At 43.3% G+C, this 12,819-nt stretch overlaps 2 protein-coding genes across 6 annotated transcripts in view; one reads left to right on the forward strand and one right to left on the reverse strand.

Annotated features, from left to right (window-relative positions):
* Positions 1-4,665, forward strand: part of Slc3a1 (solute carrier family 3 member 1) — a 27,604-nt gene extending 22,939 nt beyond the window's left edge. Inside the window, exons 8-10 of the mRNA XM_027417954.2 lie at positions 325-492; positions 1,618-1,734; positions 4,195-4,665. Coding sequence (XP_027273755.1) covers positions 325-492; positions 1,618-1,734; positions 4,195-4,638 — 729 coding nt within the window. The 3' untranslated portion in view covers positions 4,639-4,665. The remainder of the gene's footprint in view (positions 1-324; positions 493-1,617; positions 1,735-4,194) is intronic.
* Positions 2,870-12,819, reverse strand: part of Prepl (prolyl endopeptidase like) — a 33,190-nt gene continuing 23,240 nt past the window's right edge. For all 5 annotated transcript variants that reach the window (XM_027417949.2, XM_027417952.2, XM_027417951.2 and 2 more), the window contains 6 exons: positions 11,849-12,024; positions 10,335-10,551; positions 7,268-7,417; positions 6,758-6,881; positions 5,650-5,723; positions 2,870-5,355 (listed from right to left, as the gene is read on the reverse strand). In XM_027417949.2, the coding sequence (XP_027273750.1) occupies positions 5,266-5,355; positions 5,650-5,723; positions 6,758-6,881; positions 7,268-7,417; positions 10,335-10,551; positions 11,849-12,024 (831 nt within the window). In that variant the 3' untranslated portion in view covers positions 2,870-5,265. The remainder of the gene's footprint in view (positions 5,356-5,649; positions 5,724-6,757; positions 6,882-7,267; positions 7,418-10,334; positions 10,552-11,848; positions 12,025-12,819) is intronic.

A 12,819-nucleotide genomic window follows, 5' to 3' on the forward strand; every position in this document is an offset into this window, starting at 1 on the left:
CTTAGGGTTTCTGTTGCTGTGACAAAATACGATGACCCAAAAGCAAGTTGGGAAGGAAAGGTTTTATTTGCCTTCTGCTTCAGCAGTTGAGGTCCCTTCCTCTCAGATGACTCTAGCCTGTGTCTGGTTGACATACAACTGTCCAGCACAGCAGCCATGGTGGTGAAGGCTCAGTTATCCAGCAGGTAGTGGGCTTGGGACCCATTTCTGTGTTTGCTGATACCAGCATTTCCAGATTTCTGCCTGGGGAACTTCCTTTTTCAAAAGGTAACTCTCTTATGAAATTGTGTGTGGAGCTATGCTCTTAAACTATATGCCTTTCAGACTGGTGGACCAGAGGCTACCCGGCTGACCTCTCGCTTGGGGAACCAGTACATCAACGCTATGAATATGCTTCTTTTCACACTCCCAGGGACACCCATAACTTACTATGGAGAAGAAATAGGGATGAGAGATATTTCCATTACAAATTTCAACAAAAGCTATAATACTGTAAGTATGATACATTGTTAGCTATGGGCCGTGGCTACACTGCCAGACAATTTACCACTGCTATTTCATTACTGAATGTCATGGTCACTTTTTAAAAAGAAAAAAAAAGTTTCAAACTTTAAAAAAGAATTTTTTTATTTATGATGTATACAGTGTTCTGCCTGGCCAGAAGGGGGCAGCAGATCCTACTATAGATGGTGTGAGCCACCATGTGGGTGCCGGGAATTGAATTGAACTCAGGACCTGGAAAAGCAGCCAGTGCTCTTAACCTCTGAGCCATCTCCTTGGCCTTTTTTTTTTTGACTGTTGACAGTAAGGGTTATCAGCTTCCTTACTGAGAAGGTGGCTGAGACATTCATGGAAGTAACAACTTCTGAGCCACACAACCAAGCTTCTTGGATAAAACGAGGACCCTGCAGATTCTGAGGCAGGCTGACATCTGAGGACTGGTGACTTACTTTGCATACTATTCAGTGTCCTCTCCCACAGGCAGGAACTCACCTCTGGTTTTTGACTTGCTAGTAAAGTGACCACAGCATTGCCTTGTCCTGTTACCATTGTGTGGCTTTGTTTTTGTCTGAGGCTATGGCTCTCATGATTGAGTTGCTGGGTAGATGGCATCCTGACTGTTTAAATTGTGCAGTTGGACTTCACTTGTGTGAGATATAGTTTCTAACTATTTGGTTATAAACGTTTCCTCCCAGTGGCTCACTGTGTGTGGGTGTTCACGTGCAAGGATTCGGGTGGGTGCAGGAGCAAGCAGAAGTCAGGGCCTGCCAGTGTTCTTGACTAAATTTTACAGCAGGATGGGGTTTCATGAATTGCTAGTGCAATATTCTGAAATCCTTTTTTACTTTCTTAAAATAAAAAAAACCCAGCAGATTCTAAACATATGAAAGTTCAGTTAGGAAAGTGTTATTTCCAAATGAGGAGATTATTCACTCTTTTTAAACTGAAAGCATGATGCTGAGTGACAGTGTGTGTTAAGGCTTTTTCATCATAAGTGCCAGCATCAGCTCAGAACTGAAGGGGCTATCAGAGGTATCAGAGGCAGTCAGGAAGGGTCCAGACAGATTTCTTGTAATAAGCTGATCATTGCTTTCTCTTTTTGGTCTTTTGATACAGAATACCCTTCTGTCAAAGTCACCGATGCAATGGGACAATAGCTCAAATGCTGGGTTTTCTGAAGGCAATCACACTTGGCTACCCACAAATTCTGACTACCTCACTGTAAATGTGGAAGTAAGTATCAATGAAAATATTACATTGGTTGTAGAAATAGGGGATGAGTTTCCACATGGGTTACCAGCACCCAGGCATTTGTAGCACCTTAATTAAGTCTCTTGGAATCCATCATGGACTAGTCTAGTGATTTTCAAGCGTTTGGAAGTTATGTTTTTGGTAAAATATGACCTGTTACACAGTGTCCCATATGAAAAGTCATTTACAGTATTCAGGTGTTCACAGAAAGGCCTGTCTCTCAGAGTTCACAGCTGTGATGGAAATTCTACAGTCTTTACAGCAAGCCTAGCTATCCTTTCTCTGGAACTTAAATAAGTGGTCACTGAGTTTTAAGGGATTAAGAGCCAGGCATACATGTGTACTTTCTAAAACACCAGGGGGTGGGGAATGCATACCAATTGGTATAATAGAAATCTCTTAAAAAGGAGAAATCCCTAAACAAAAGGATAATGTAATTATGAATAAAAGATAAAATGTGGTTTCAGGAGGATGTTGAAAAAGGCAGTCACATATATGAATGGGTTGAATTCATGCTAAAAAATACTCAGATTAGATAAGACAAAAATCCAGATATGAGACAGCTAAAATGATACAAATAATTAACAATACTGCAGGCAACTGTAATGGAAAAGAAGCTTGCAATTTAGCTATCAAAAGAATGTTTATACTTTCTAACTGAGAAGTTTTACTCTTAGTATCTGTATCTACCAATATTCATGTATGTGCAAATGATAAATATGCAAGGGTCTTGTTTGCAAGAGCAGAAGTGTTAGAAATGATGTGTCTATCCAGCAGAAAGCCAGTCCATTGGATTGTGGGACTAAGGTGGAGCTCTTGAGACAAAGACTAGCTGCGCTGGAGTCAGCGCTTTTAGCACATTAGAATACAGCACAGGTTGGGGCTGTGTCACCGTCTGCATAAACACATCTACGTATTCTTGTAGAGGCACAGGGTTACCATTTCATGATACCTAAAAAGGAAGGGATTCCAACAGCCATCATGTCCTGTCTATCTCTGGAAGGAACTGGGGGTGGCTGAAGAAACCTTTGCCGTGTATATTTCTTGCAACTCCAACTTATACTATGTGTATACATCTCCTAGACAAAAAAAAAAAAAAAAAAAGACTTACAAAAGGCAGGCTTGGAAATATTTAATAGCAGACAAAATAGAATTCAATATGAAAAGCATTATGTGTTAACAGAAGCCTCAATGTATCAAACAAGTATTGTGAGAGACTCGAGAGAGACAGACAAGTCCAGGATTATAGGGAAAGAGTTCAAATGAAAGCAGATGAAAGGAACAGCTCACTGGGCACCTCCCACGAGAGTGGCACTAAGCTCTGATACTCATGTATTATCTAAAGCTACCGAGAATGACAAACACTGATGTGTCCCATATACACAGCACAATCACTGTTTAATCACCCGATAAACGGAAGGAACATTTTTAAACATCCATGAGATAGTCACTAAATACACATTATTAAGCATCTACCTGAAAACAACGACAGTAACAATGACAAACTCCACCACCACCCCAGGAAAAGTGGCTGGCAAGAGTGTAATGAATGAACATTACTGCTGATTTGGCAACAGCTCCGAATCGTTTGGTATTATGCATTGAATGTCCATATCTTTGACACAGCAATTATCTGTCTGATAATTGATCTTAAATAAATAATATAAAACATGGGAGGAGGGGATTGAAAATGTAAGAAAACACTACAAGTGCACATGTTTAAAAGTAAAGGGGATGGAAAAACCATTCAACAGAACATTACCGGCCATTACAATGACATCTGTGCAGACAATGTAACAGAAAAATGCTTTTGAGGAAAAAGAAAAAGAAGAAAGAACAGTAGTAAATTAGGTATGTTTTATATAGCTGTAAAATAAATCCAAACCTTGAATGAACAAAACTACTTTGATGGCCAGGGGTGGGGTCGGGTTGGGGAGGTAACAAGAAAGCAAAGAGTCTGGAGTCTTAGGCTCTACACAGTTTTTCAGTGTTTTTCCCATTACCAGCGATTTAAGAGTCCATGTCTGTTGGCCCCAGGATCTCTGTCTGCACTATAGAGCCCTTCATGTTATCCCACAGCCAAGAACAGCTAAGTCCCAATGCATAAGATGCTTTTCACCTCCAGGCATCTGGCAGTTACAACACAGCACAGTGACTTCATTCCAGCAATGCCCTCAAGTGGGGTCAAATTTGGCTTCTACAGCTACTCTAAGATGTGGGAGCACTGTGCATAATGAAATGACTCCCAGACAAGCAGAAAATATGAATTGCAATTCCTATGACTTTAGGGTAAACTATAAATGCTTATAATTTGGCAATTATTTACTTTTTTGGGCAGTTATTTTAAAGGGCAAATGGAAGCAAATTTTTTTGGGGGGAGAGGGAAATAATTCTTAAACTAAAACATTTATGTGATTTTTTTTTTTTTTTTTTTAAAAACAGGTCCAAAAGACCGAACCAAGTTCAGCGTTGAGGCTGTATCAGGATTTAAGTCTACTCCACGCCAGAGAGCTGCTTCTCAATAGGGGCTGGTTTTGCCTTTTGAGTGTTGATAGTAACTTTGTTGTGTACACAAGAGAGCTGGATGGCATAGATAAAGTCTTCATTGTGATTTTGAATTTTGGAGAATCATCAACTCTGCTAAATCTACAGGAAATCATCTCAGGTCTTCCTACGAAACTTAGAATAAGATTAAGTACTAACTCGGCCTCCAAAGGCAGTGAGGTTGACACACAAGCCATTTCTCTGGAGAAGGGAGAAGGACTCATCTTGGAACACAGCATGACGACTCTCCACCACCACCAAGCAGCTCTCAGAGACAGATGCTTTGTCTCCAATCGTGCATGCTATTCCAGCACACTGGACATTCTGTATACCCTGTGTTAGGGGTCTCCATTTATGGGATGGCCACCTGCATCTAGTACATCTTAACATTACATACAGCACGTTGCTGAGCAAGCCTCATGAATGGTCACCAGTTCTTACATTTCGGTAGCAGGAATGCAACTGTTTTAGGGGAGATTCTCAAATGTTGGAAAGAACAATAAAGTGTTTAAAAGATTCCCCCCAAATTCTAAAGCATTTAAATATGAAGAATGCTATTCTTTTCTTTAAGGTGGAGTTGTGAAAACTGAAAGGTGACTTACTGTCACAGTGTCTAAAGATGTTTACTAGCAAAGAGGAAGGACGAGGATTGGTAAACTGGACAAAGAAAATTCTATTAATAAGCACGAACCTGTTCTGACTGGAAGGGAGGCCTGGTGGTCAGTCTCCCACCCAGTCCTGGCTCCTTCTCTACATCCTACTAAGGAGTGACCGAAACCTGCTCTCCCAGGCTAGCGGGTATGTGCTGGTATGAACAGTACAAGCGAGAAGCATATTAAGCAAAATTTACACGAAGAAACAACTTTAAAAATTATGTAATAACTTAAAAAAAATTCACTTTTGCTAAACCAACTGGAAATAAGACTAATTATTTCCATGTGTTTCCAGTTCTCAGCTAAATGCAGCATTTCAGAATTTTAGGTATTTCTTAAGATCCTCGAAAGCATTGGTGCTGTCAAGTCCAAGTTCCTCATACAGGAATTTCATCTGGGCTGTGATCTAAAAGAAACACACCTGAGATTAGACACGACTGCAGTGTTCCAGAGTTCCCGAGTCTGTGTATGCAAGCTAACATCAGCCTGCAGAGCAAACACATCCTAACAATAGGACTCAGTTACCCTTAGCAGACTTTAGCAGAGCTCCCCTACTGGTATGAGCAGCATTGAGCAGGGCCCCTTCCGCTCCTGGCCTGACATTCATGCAGCCCCTCTGCCAGAAACTCTGCCTTGAGCACCGAAGGCCATACATCTACAATGGAGGACTCCATCAACACCCAGGTGATGAACAGCATACCTTTTTGTGAGAATCCTCTATCACATGGTTCCCTCCGGGCTGGATGTCTAAAATAATGTTGGGGGGCTGATAGCCTGGAAGAGTTAACATACAAGCAATCAGATCGCCAGAAAACCGAAACCCATCCTGCCCTTTCCTTTTGAATACTCAAACAGCAAAGGGACAAAGAACATAGCCACTATCATTACCACCAAAGAGATGGCGGCAAGGGCAAAAGGCACCTAATGCTGGAGGAAGCTGGGTGCCTGGACTGGCACATAGAGAGAAGGCTGTGACCTATGACCTGGGGGGGGGTGGTCAGTGGCTGTGACCTGGGGAGGGAGCAATGGCTGTGACCTAGGAGAGGTTCAGTGGCTGTGACCTGTGTGTGTGTGTGTGTGTGTGTGTGTGTGTGTGTGTGTGGTGGTGGTGGGGTAATGGCTGTGACCTAGAAGGAAGTCATTAGTCTGTAGAACCTGAGAGGTTGGGACCCTGGAAACACCAGCTATAGCAATGGAGTGTGAGAACTGCAGCTGGGTACAGGGAGACTTATAGGCAGGTCCCTCCCAATTCCAAACCCACAATATCTTGGTAGCCATTTTTAAGGCAAAAAGAAGAGTTGGCTGTGTGAGCTTATGTGCACCACAGGCATGCAGGACCCTCTGGAGCAGACAAGGGCATCAGCTCCCAGGGAACTGGAGTTACACACAGTTGTGAGCTGCCATGTGGATGCTGGGAACTGAACCTGAGTCTTCTAGAAGAGCAAGCAGTGCTCTTCTCCACTGAGCTATTTCTCCAGCCCCAGAAGAATTCTTATCTAAAGAGAATGAATGATCTAAAAGCAATGACAGACTGGATCAGTAACTGTAACATGAATGAATCATGTGTAGATCTCCTAGTTACACTGGACATTTACTTTTTGCTTTGAGTCCTGCCTGCTTTAACATTATCCCTGAAGAGCCGTGGTTATAGCTGCATGGACATTAGCTGGGGTGGGGTGGGGTGGGGGTGGGGCAGCATAGGCAAGTCTGTCCTGCATTACAGGCAGATGGTTTGGTCTGTACATGAGGTATGCTGCTGGCTGAGGGCAGTCCTGTTAGCCAGGTCCCCTCATCAGGCAGCTTCCTACCTTCTCCCGCGTCCTTAGTATGCTCCGCGATGGCTTCCTTAAGTTTCTCAGTATAGTTTACAATTCCTTTTAGGGGTACCCGCTCATCATTTTCATAAGCTGTTATGTGAATTGAGGGATAATGCTAAAAGAGAACAGATACATAGAGTTTACATCACCCCGTGATTCCTTTCATTGTGCTCCCCAAATGCTAGGAGAGTGTTCTCATGTGATACTCTTAGTCCTATGTGCCAGGCTACCCTTTACCTGGGCTAGCCGTTTCCTGTCCAGAGAGATCACGGCTTCATCTAATCATGTTAGACTGGGTCAGGGGATGAGAACGCTGTTCTCCTGAGGTGTTAACCTGAGGCAAACATGGCGTATGAGCAGACATGACACCAAAGGATGTCTCAGTAGCAGAAGCAGAAACAGCTCTGAGAGCCCTCTTAACCTTCCCCTCAGCTCAGTGACTGCCTTTCACTTGTCTCCTCTATTGCTTCAGGACAGTGGGTCACAACTGTGTCTTCCTACCTGAGGTTTGATGTTTTGACAGGGACAGTAGCGTTTTATGTAGTTCTTGTGTTTTTCATCAGACGAGGGGTTCCCCCATTCTTCTAACTCTTCTAGTGTCAGGGGAAGTGTGGTGTCCATCATGATGTTGAGGACATCCAAGAAAGGTGCCTAGTCAAAGAAAAAAAAGCCAAACCTGTGTATCAATTCCAAAGTTGATAAAGGGAACCTTACAATAGTCTACTGCAAAGACACACACCCAGGTGTGAAAATGCAGTTCAGTCTGAACTATAGCTGGTTGCTCCCAGCTGCCTGCCGGGCATTCAAACTCAATAACTGACATTTACAGAACAAGGAAGATATGACCTCCCAATTTCACAAGTTTTGTTTTTAGCTTGGTGCCTTTTCTAGTTCTACTAGAACGTAACAAATGCAGCTCTGCATGCATTGGGATGGCTATTGTATTAAAACAATCCCACAATAACCAGGCCATTTCAAGTTGGCGATGATGCAGAGAAACTGTACCACTGTCACACTGTGGACTAGAGTGTAAATGGTTGTGGTCACTGTGGCAAAAAGCGTAGTTCCTCCAAAGAATGATTGTGACATTTACCTTTGACTTGGCCACTCCTTCCAAGACATACACCCACAGGAGCTGCAGACAGGGTCTTAAAGTAGAACTAGGGCAGTGTATTAAGCAAACTGTGGTGTGAGCATGCAGACTAGAGTCCTGGAACCTCTTGCAATGTAATGTCAGGGCAGCTGCCTGGGATAAGCATTGTCAAAGAGTAAATCTGGCATGACACAGCTTACATGAGGTGACCGTGCAGACAGGGCAGAAGGGTGGTTTCTAGGGGCTCGGCAGGAATAGAGAGCTGTTCAATGGTATGGGTTTCAATTTTGAAAGATACAAATTGAGATCTGGAGGCTGACTGCATAATACAGTAAATGTCTTAACATTACTGAACCCTACACTAAGAATAGTTATGAGCCAGGCATTGATGGCACACACCTTTAATCCCAGCACTTGGGAGGCAGAGGCAGGTGGATCTCTGTGAATTCGAGGCCAGCCTGGTCTACAGAGCGAGTGCCAGGATAGGCTCCAAAGCTATATAGAGAAACCCTGTCTCGAAAAACCAAAAAAAAAAAAAAAAAAAAAAAAAAGAATAGTTATGATTGTGTTACTTTATGACAATGACTAGAAGGTATTAGAAGTGAGAAAATCACCAACAGCATACAAACCTTCTCTACCTGTTGGAATTTTACAATAAAGCTCCTAAATTAGTATGTAGATAAGATGTAGAAAATATCTAAGATAAAAGAATTCAAAAACATCTACTGGCTTTCATTATTACTGGAACATTTATAAGGGGCAGAGCGATGGCTCAGCAGTTAAGAGCACCGGCTGTTTTTCTAGAGGACCTGGGTTCAATTCCCAGCACCCACATATGGCTCACAACTGTCCATAACTCAGTTTCTGAGACCCCAACACCCTTTATGGCCTCTGAGGGTGACTGCATGTGACGCACAGACACGCATGCAGGCACAACACCCACACGCATAAGGTAAAATTAAATAAGAAACATTTAATTAATGGAAAATTGCTTTTTTCATCTAAAGTTCTATTTTTCGGGGCATATGCTTTCCAGCTCTCTCTCACAGTACCAATGACAGAGTCTAGGGGGCTGTGAGCTCTTCTGGCTGCCCAGCAGGGTGACTTTTCTGCACATGCAAAACTGCCAGCCATGTCAGGAGGGGCCCAGCTCTACTGCACAAACGGTGGAGATTCTACCAGGTGATGTGTGACATCTGTCTGGTTTTCAGAAGCAGCAATGGCAGTGTGAGGAGCTCTGTGCTCGCGCCAGTGGCAGCTGCACTGGGCCAGTTCTGGTCCTGGCTGTGCATCGTCTAGCACTGGGCCTGAACACACCTACTCTTACCTACTGCTCCAGCAAACCCTTTCTGCTTCAGTTAACTATAATTTTGGGTGCTTATAATCAATGACTTTGACTTATATATGAATACTGTGTTGGATGTTTAGGCTGTCCCTAATTCTTCTCATTAGTAAGCAACTGAAATAAATATCCTTACATATGCATTTCTGGTTATTTCTAATTTCTAAAATTCAAGGTTAGCTGCATTTACATTGTCAGTGATTCTGTTATTATCTTTGTGGCTAGGTTTATTTCCTCTATAATGAATATTTTTTTAAAAGCAGATTTCCAGGTCAAATTATTTAATACTTATTTAACTTACTACTTCTTGCTCCAAATACATACACACAGACACAGACACACAGACAGACACACACACACAGGCACACAGACACACACACAGACACAGACAGATACATACACACACACAGAGACACACACATACACCCCACCCCCCCACCCCCCCACACGCATCCCTGAAAAGAGTGCCCCAGGCATTATTTTCCAGAGTGTCTTAGTAGGGAATAGGAGAGGATGGACCTGGAGCCTGAAGTCCTAATATATCGAACATCACAATTTGAAGAACAGGAAAAGACTACTGGGCATTTCCAGAACTGATGGTTCACTCATAGTTCATGACTACACTCAATAGAGCACCGAGAACGGTGAATGTGAGCAAGTGTGCTGAACGCTTTTAAAGTCCTGATGCCTAGGAGGCCGAGGGAGGAGGACTGTGAGTATGAGGCCAGACTGACTAGCTATATAGCAAAAAAATAAAAGAAACAAAATAATGGGGTATCTAAAAATAGTCTCTATGTCCAGAAATAAAATATCATATGGATGAGGTGTCAGAGGACACACTGTGTCCAGTCTCACAGGACACTCCACACATACATAGCTTTGGCTTTCTAAATGTTCTGACCAATAGAAAAGGCTCACAGGGGACAGCCATTTAGTTCCTCAATGGAAATCCCACAAACTCTGTAAAGATTGTTGTCAGGGAACAATACACAGTGGGGTCCAGACGATTTCACAGAGTCTACTAGAGCCACAGTTCTGTCTAAACTTAAAAGCTTGCCACACCTTAAAACACATGGCTTTCCTCTCTTTGGACAGTGGCACAGCTGCCCATGTTGCAAGCTTCGAGTACTTACCTCCAGAGTCACAGCTCGAAGGAGCTCTGGCTTGGAGTTGCACAGGGCTCCCACAAGCACCCCTCCAGCACTGAAAGCGCTCAGTGTGGTTAGGCTCGGCTGGGAGAAGCCTTGGCTATGAAGCGTCTTAATGCAAGCCTCTAAGTCAGCAAGGCCATTGAGTTTTTTAGTTAGGCAGCCATCAGCATGCCACTGGAGGCCCAACTCGCCACCACCCCTGTAGTGGAAGAAAACAAACACCATACAGTAGAGGTCAGTAAACTATCACAGGCGTGTTTGCGGCACTCAGCTCAGAAGTGCTGCTGTGCTCTTAAAGGCTGGGAGAAAACAGCAAGAAGGAATACGCAATGGAGACTGTCTGGCCTGCCGAGTCCATCAGGAAAAACAAACAAACAAAAAAGCTGGCAGATGTTGAGATAATCAAAAACTGACTCAACAACTATGTTCGAGTGCCTACTGACTACTTACTATGGACTGTCTGAGGGCAGACCCTAAAAATTAAGTACACACAAGCAGAATTGCCTGTGGAGAAGCAGAAAGCTCATAGTGGCCTGAAGGCCAGCAGCAGTCACCAGGCTCGATGGCTGCTGCTGTAACACCAGTGTTTCAGCTTTGCCTGAGCAGAGGAAAGCAGGGTGCACAAGTCAGGAGCACACACACGTGAAAAACGACACTGAGTCAGGAGCACACACGTGAAAAATGACACTGAACTGAGCTGTGACAGAAGCAGGTTTCTGGAAGGGTAAGGAGTGGAAAACTAAGACCCAGCGAAAACACAGCACGTGCTAGGACACGGAGGGGTAGAGCATGCCACCCAAAGGCACGAAGGCACATGGCCAGTGGATACCCTGCAGAGAGAAGCCGGATCGTGAGAATTTTACTGAGAAATCTGGACTTTGTTCTGGAAACAGGGAGGTTGGAGAAGATTTTAAGCAGAAATAGAATGATAATGCTTGTTCTGGAAAGAGCTAAAATAAAATGGGAACTAGATGGCAAAAAAGGTTCAGCTTAAAGAGACTCTGTGGGGAAAATAGTTCATTGACACACATACCTGAGTCACAGCACTTGGAGGGTCATGAGTTTCTGACTACAAAGACAGACCCTGCCTCAAAAACTCCAAAGAAAGAAACCTGAATTCAGAATATGTGGGAATAATAGTGTAACTAATTAAGTGCAAACACTGCCCTATCTACTCAAAGGTCCTAAAAAACTATTCTTCTGTTCTCTGGACCAGACTAATCTGCTGTCTGAATCAAGATCTGCCAGGCTTAGGGATACATAAATCCAAAATCCACATGGGGAAGTGCGCTTTTGCCCCTCAGCATACTGGTTTTTGCTCTGGTTTTCTGATAGGGTCTCACTATTACAGCTTTCAACAGAGGTCTGCCTCTCTCTGCATCCTGAGTTCTGGGATTAAAGGCATGTGGCACCACGCTTGGTCCCTTAACATTGTTATTGTAGTTGTCATCACAATGTTCTGGCAGTCATCTGCCAGGAGCAATGAGCTGACTCACCTAACATGGCAATATGCTAAGATCCATCCATCATCTACCAAGACTCGCCTCTCAGGCCGGAAATTCATTTTCAAATCCATCCCATAAGCTCCATACACATGCACCAAGAGGGGCTTCTTCTGCAAGTCCTCAGAATCCATTTTGTGAAAAATTGTCATTGGCACTAATTTTCCATCCTGCAAATGAAGAGTCATTCGCATGTAAGGAAACATTTTGGCTGTTTGTTTCTCTGCAGTGCTTGCTTGGGACCAGGGTGTCTGCTAAACAAAGGCTCTGCCATGGAGCCAGCCCCCCATGAAAGCAGTTTTCAAGTGACTTAACCCCAGTTTAAAGTGGCATGAGGCACACTCCCTGGATTGCGACTTTCGGAAATGGACATCAGTTTTGCGAGGTTATGACATCTGTGCACAGAGCTCTGGGTTTCAGCGACCCTCTGGTCTATCATTAGCCAGAAAAGAGCAGTAGGACTGGCTTGAACATTGGCACAGTTTCTCACAGCAGGAAAATAACTTTGAAAAGCACTCGTCATTGCCCACTGTTAATTTATTTCTTTCGGGTCAAGCCAAAATGCCTCTTTAGGTTGGAAATTTTAGTATAACATACTCTCTATGCCTAAGGCTAGATATTGACAATTCTTATCTTTGAATACTTACAGATCTGCTGATTAAAAAATCCGACCAGCTTTATTTTTTTTACCCCGGTTGCTCAGCATTAGTACATGAACTCTTACTCACACCATACCAATGGCTATCTGCATTCTTCAAAGGCCTATATAACTATCAATCTAACTAAAATTATCTATTGTATATGTATGGGTGTTTTGTCTGCATGTATGCAGTGCCCATGGAGACTGGCATAAAGTTCATATTCCCTGTGGCTGGAGTCACAGATGACTGTAAGCCAACATGTGGGTTAGGAAGAGAATATGGGTTTTCTAGCTGACACCAATCCTGTCTTTTCTAAGTTGTTTA

The sequence above is a fragment of the Cricetulus griseus genome, chromosome 5 (assembly GCF_003668045.3).
Source record: "Cricetulus griseus strain 17A/GY chromosome 5, alternate assembly CriGri-PICRH-1.0, whole genome shotgun sequence".
NCBI lineage: Eukaryota > Metazoa > Chordata > Mammalia > Rodentia > Cricetidae > Cricetulus > Cricetulus griseus.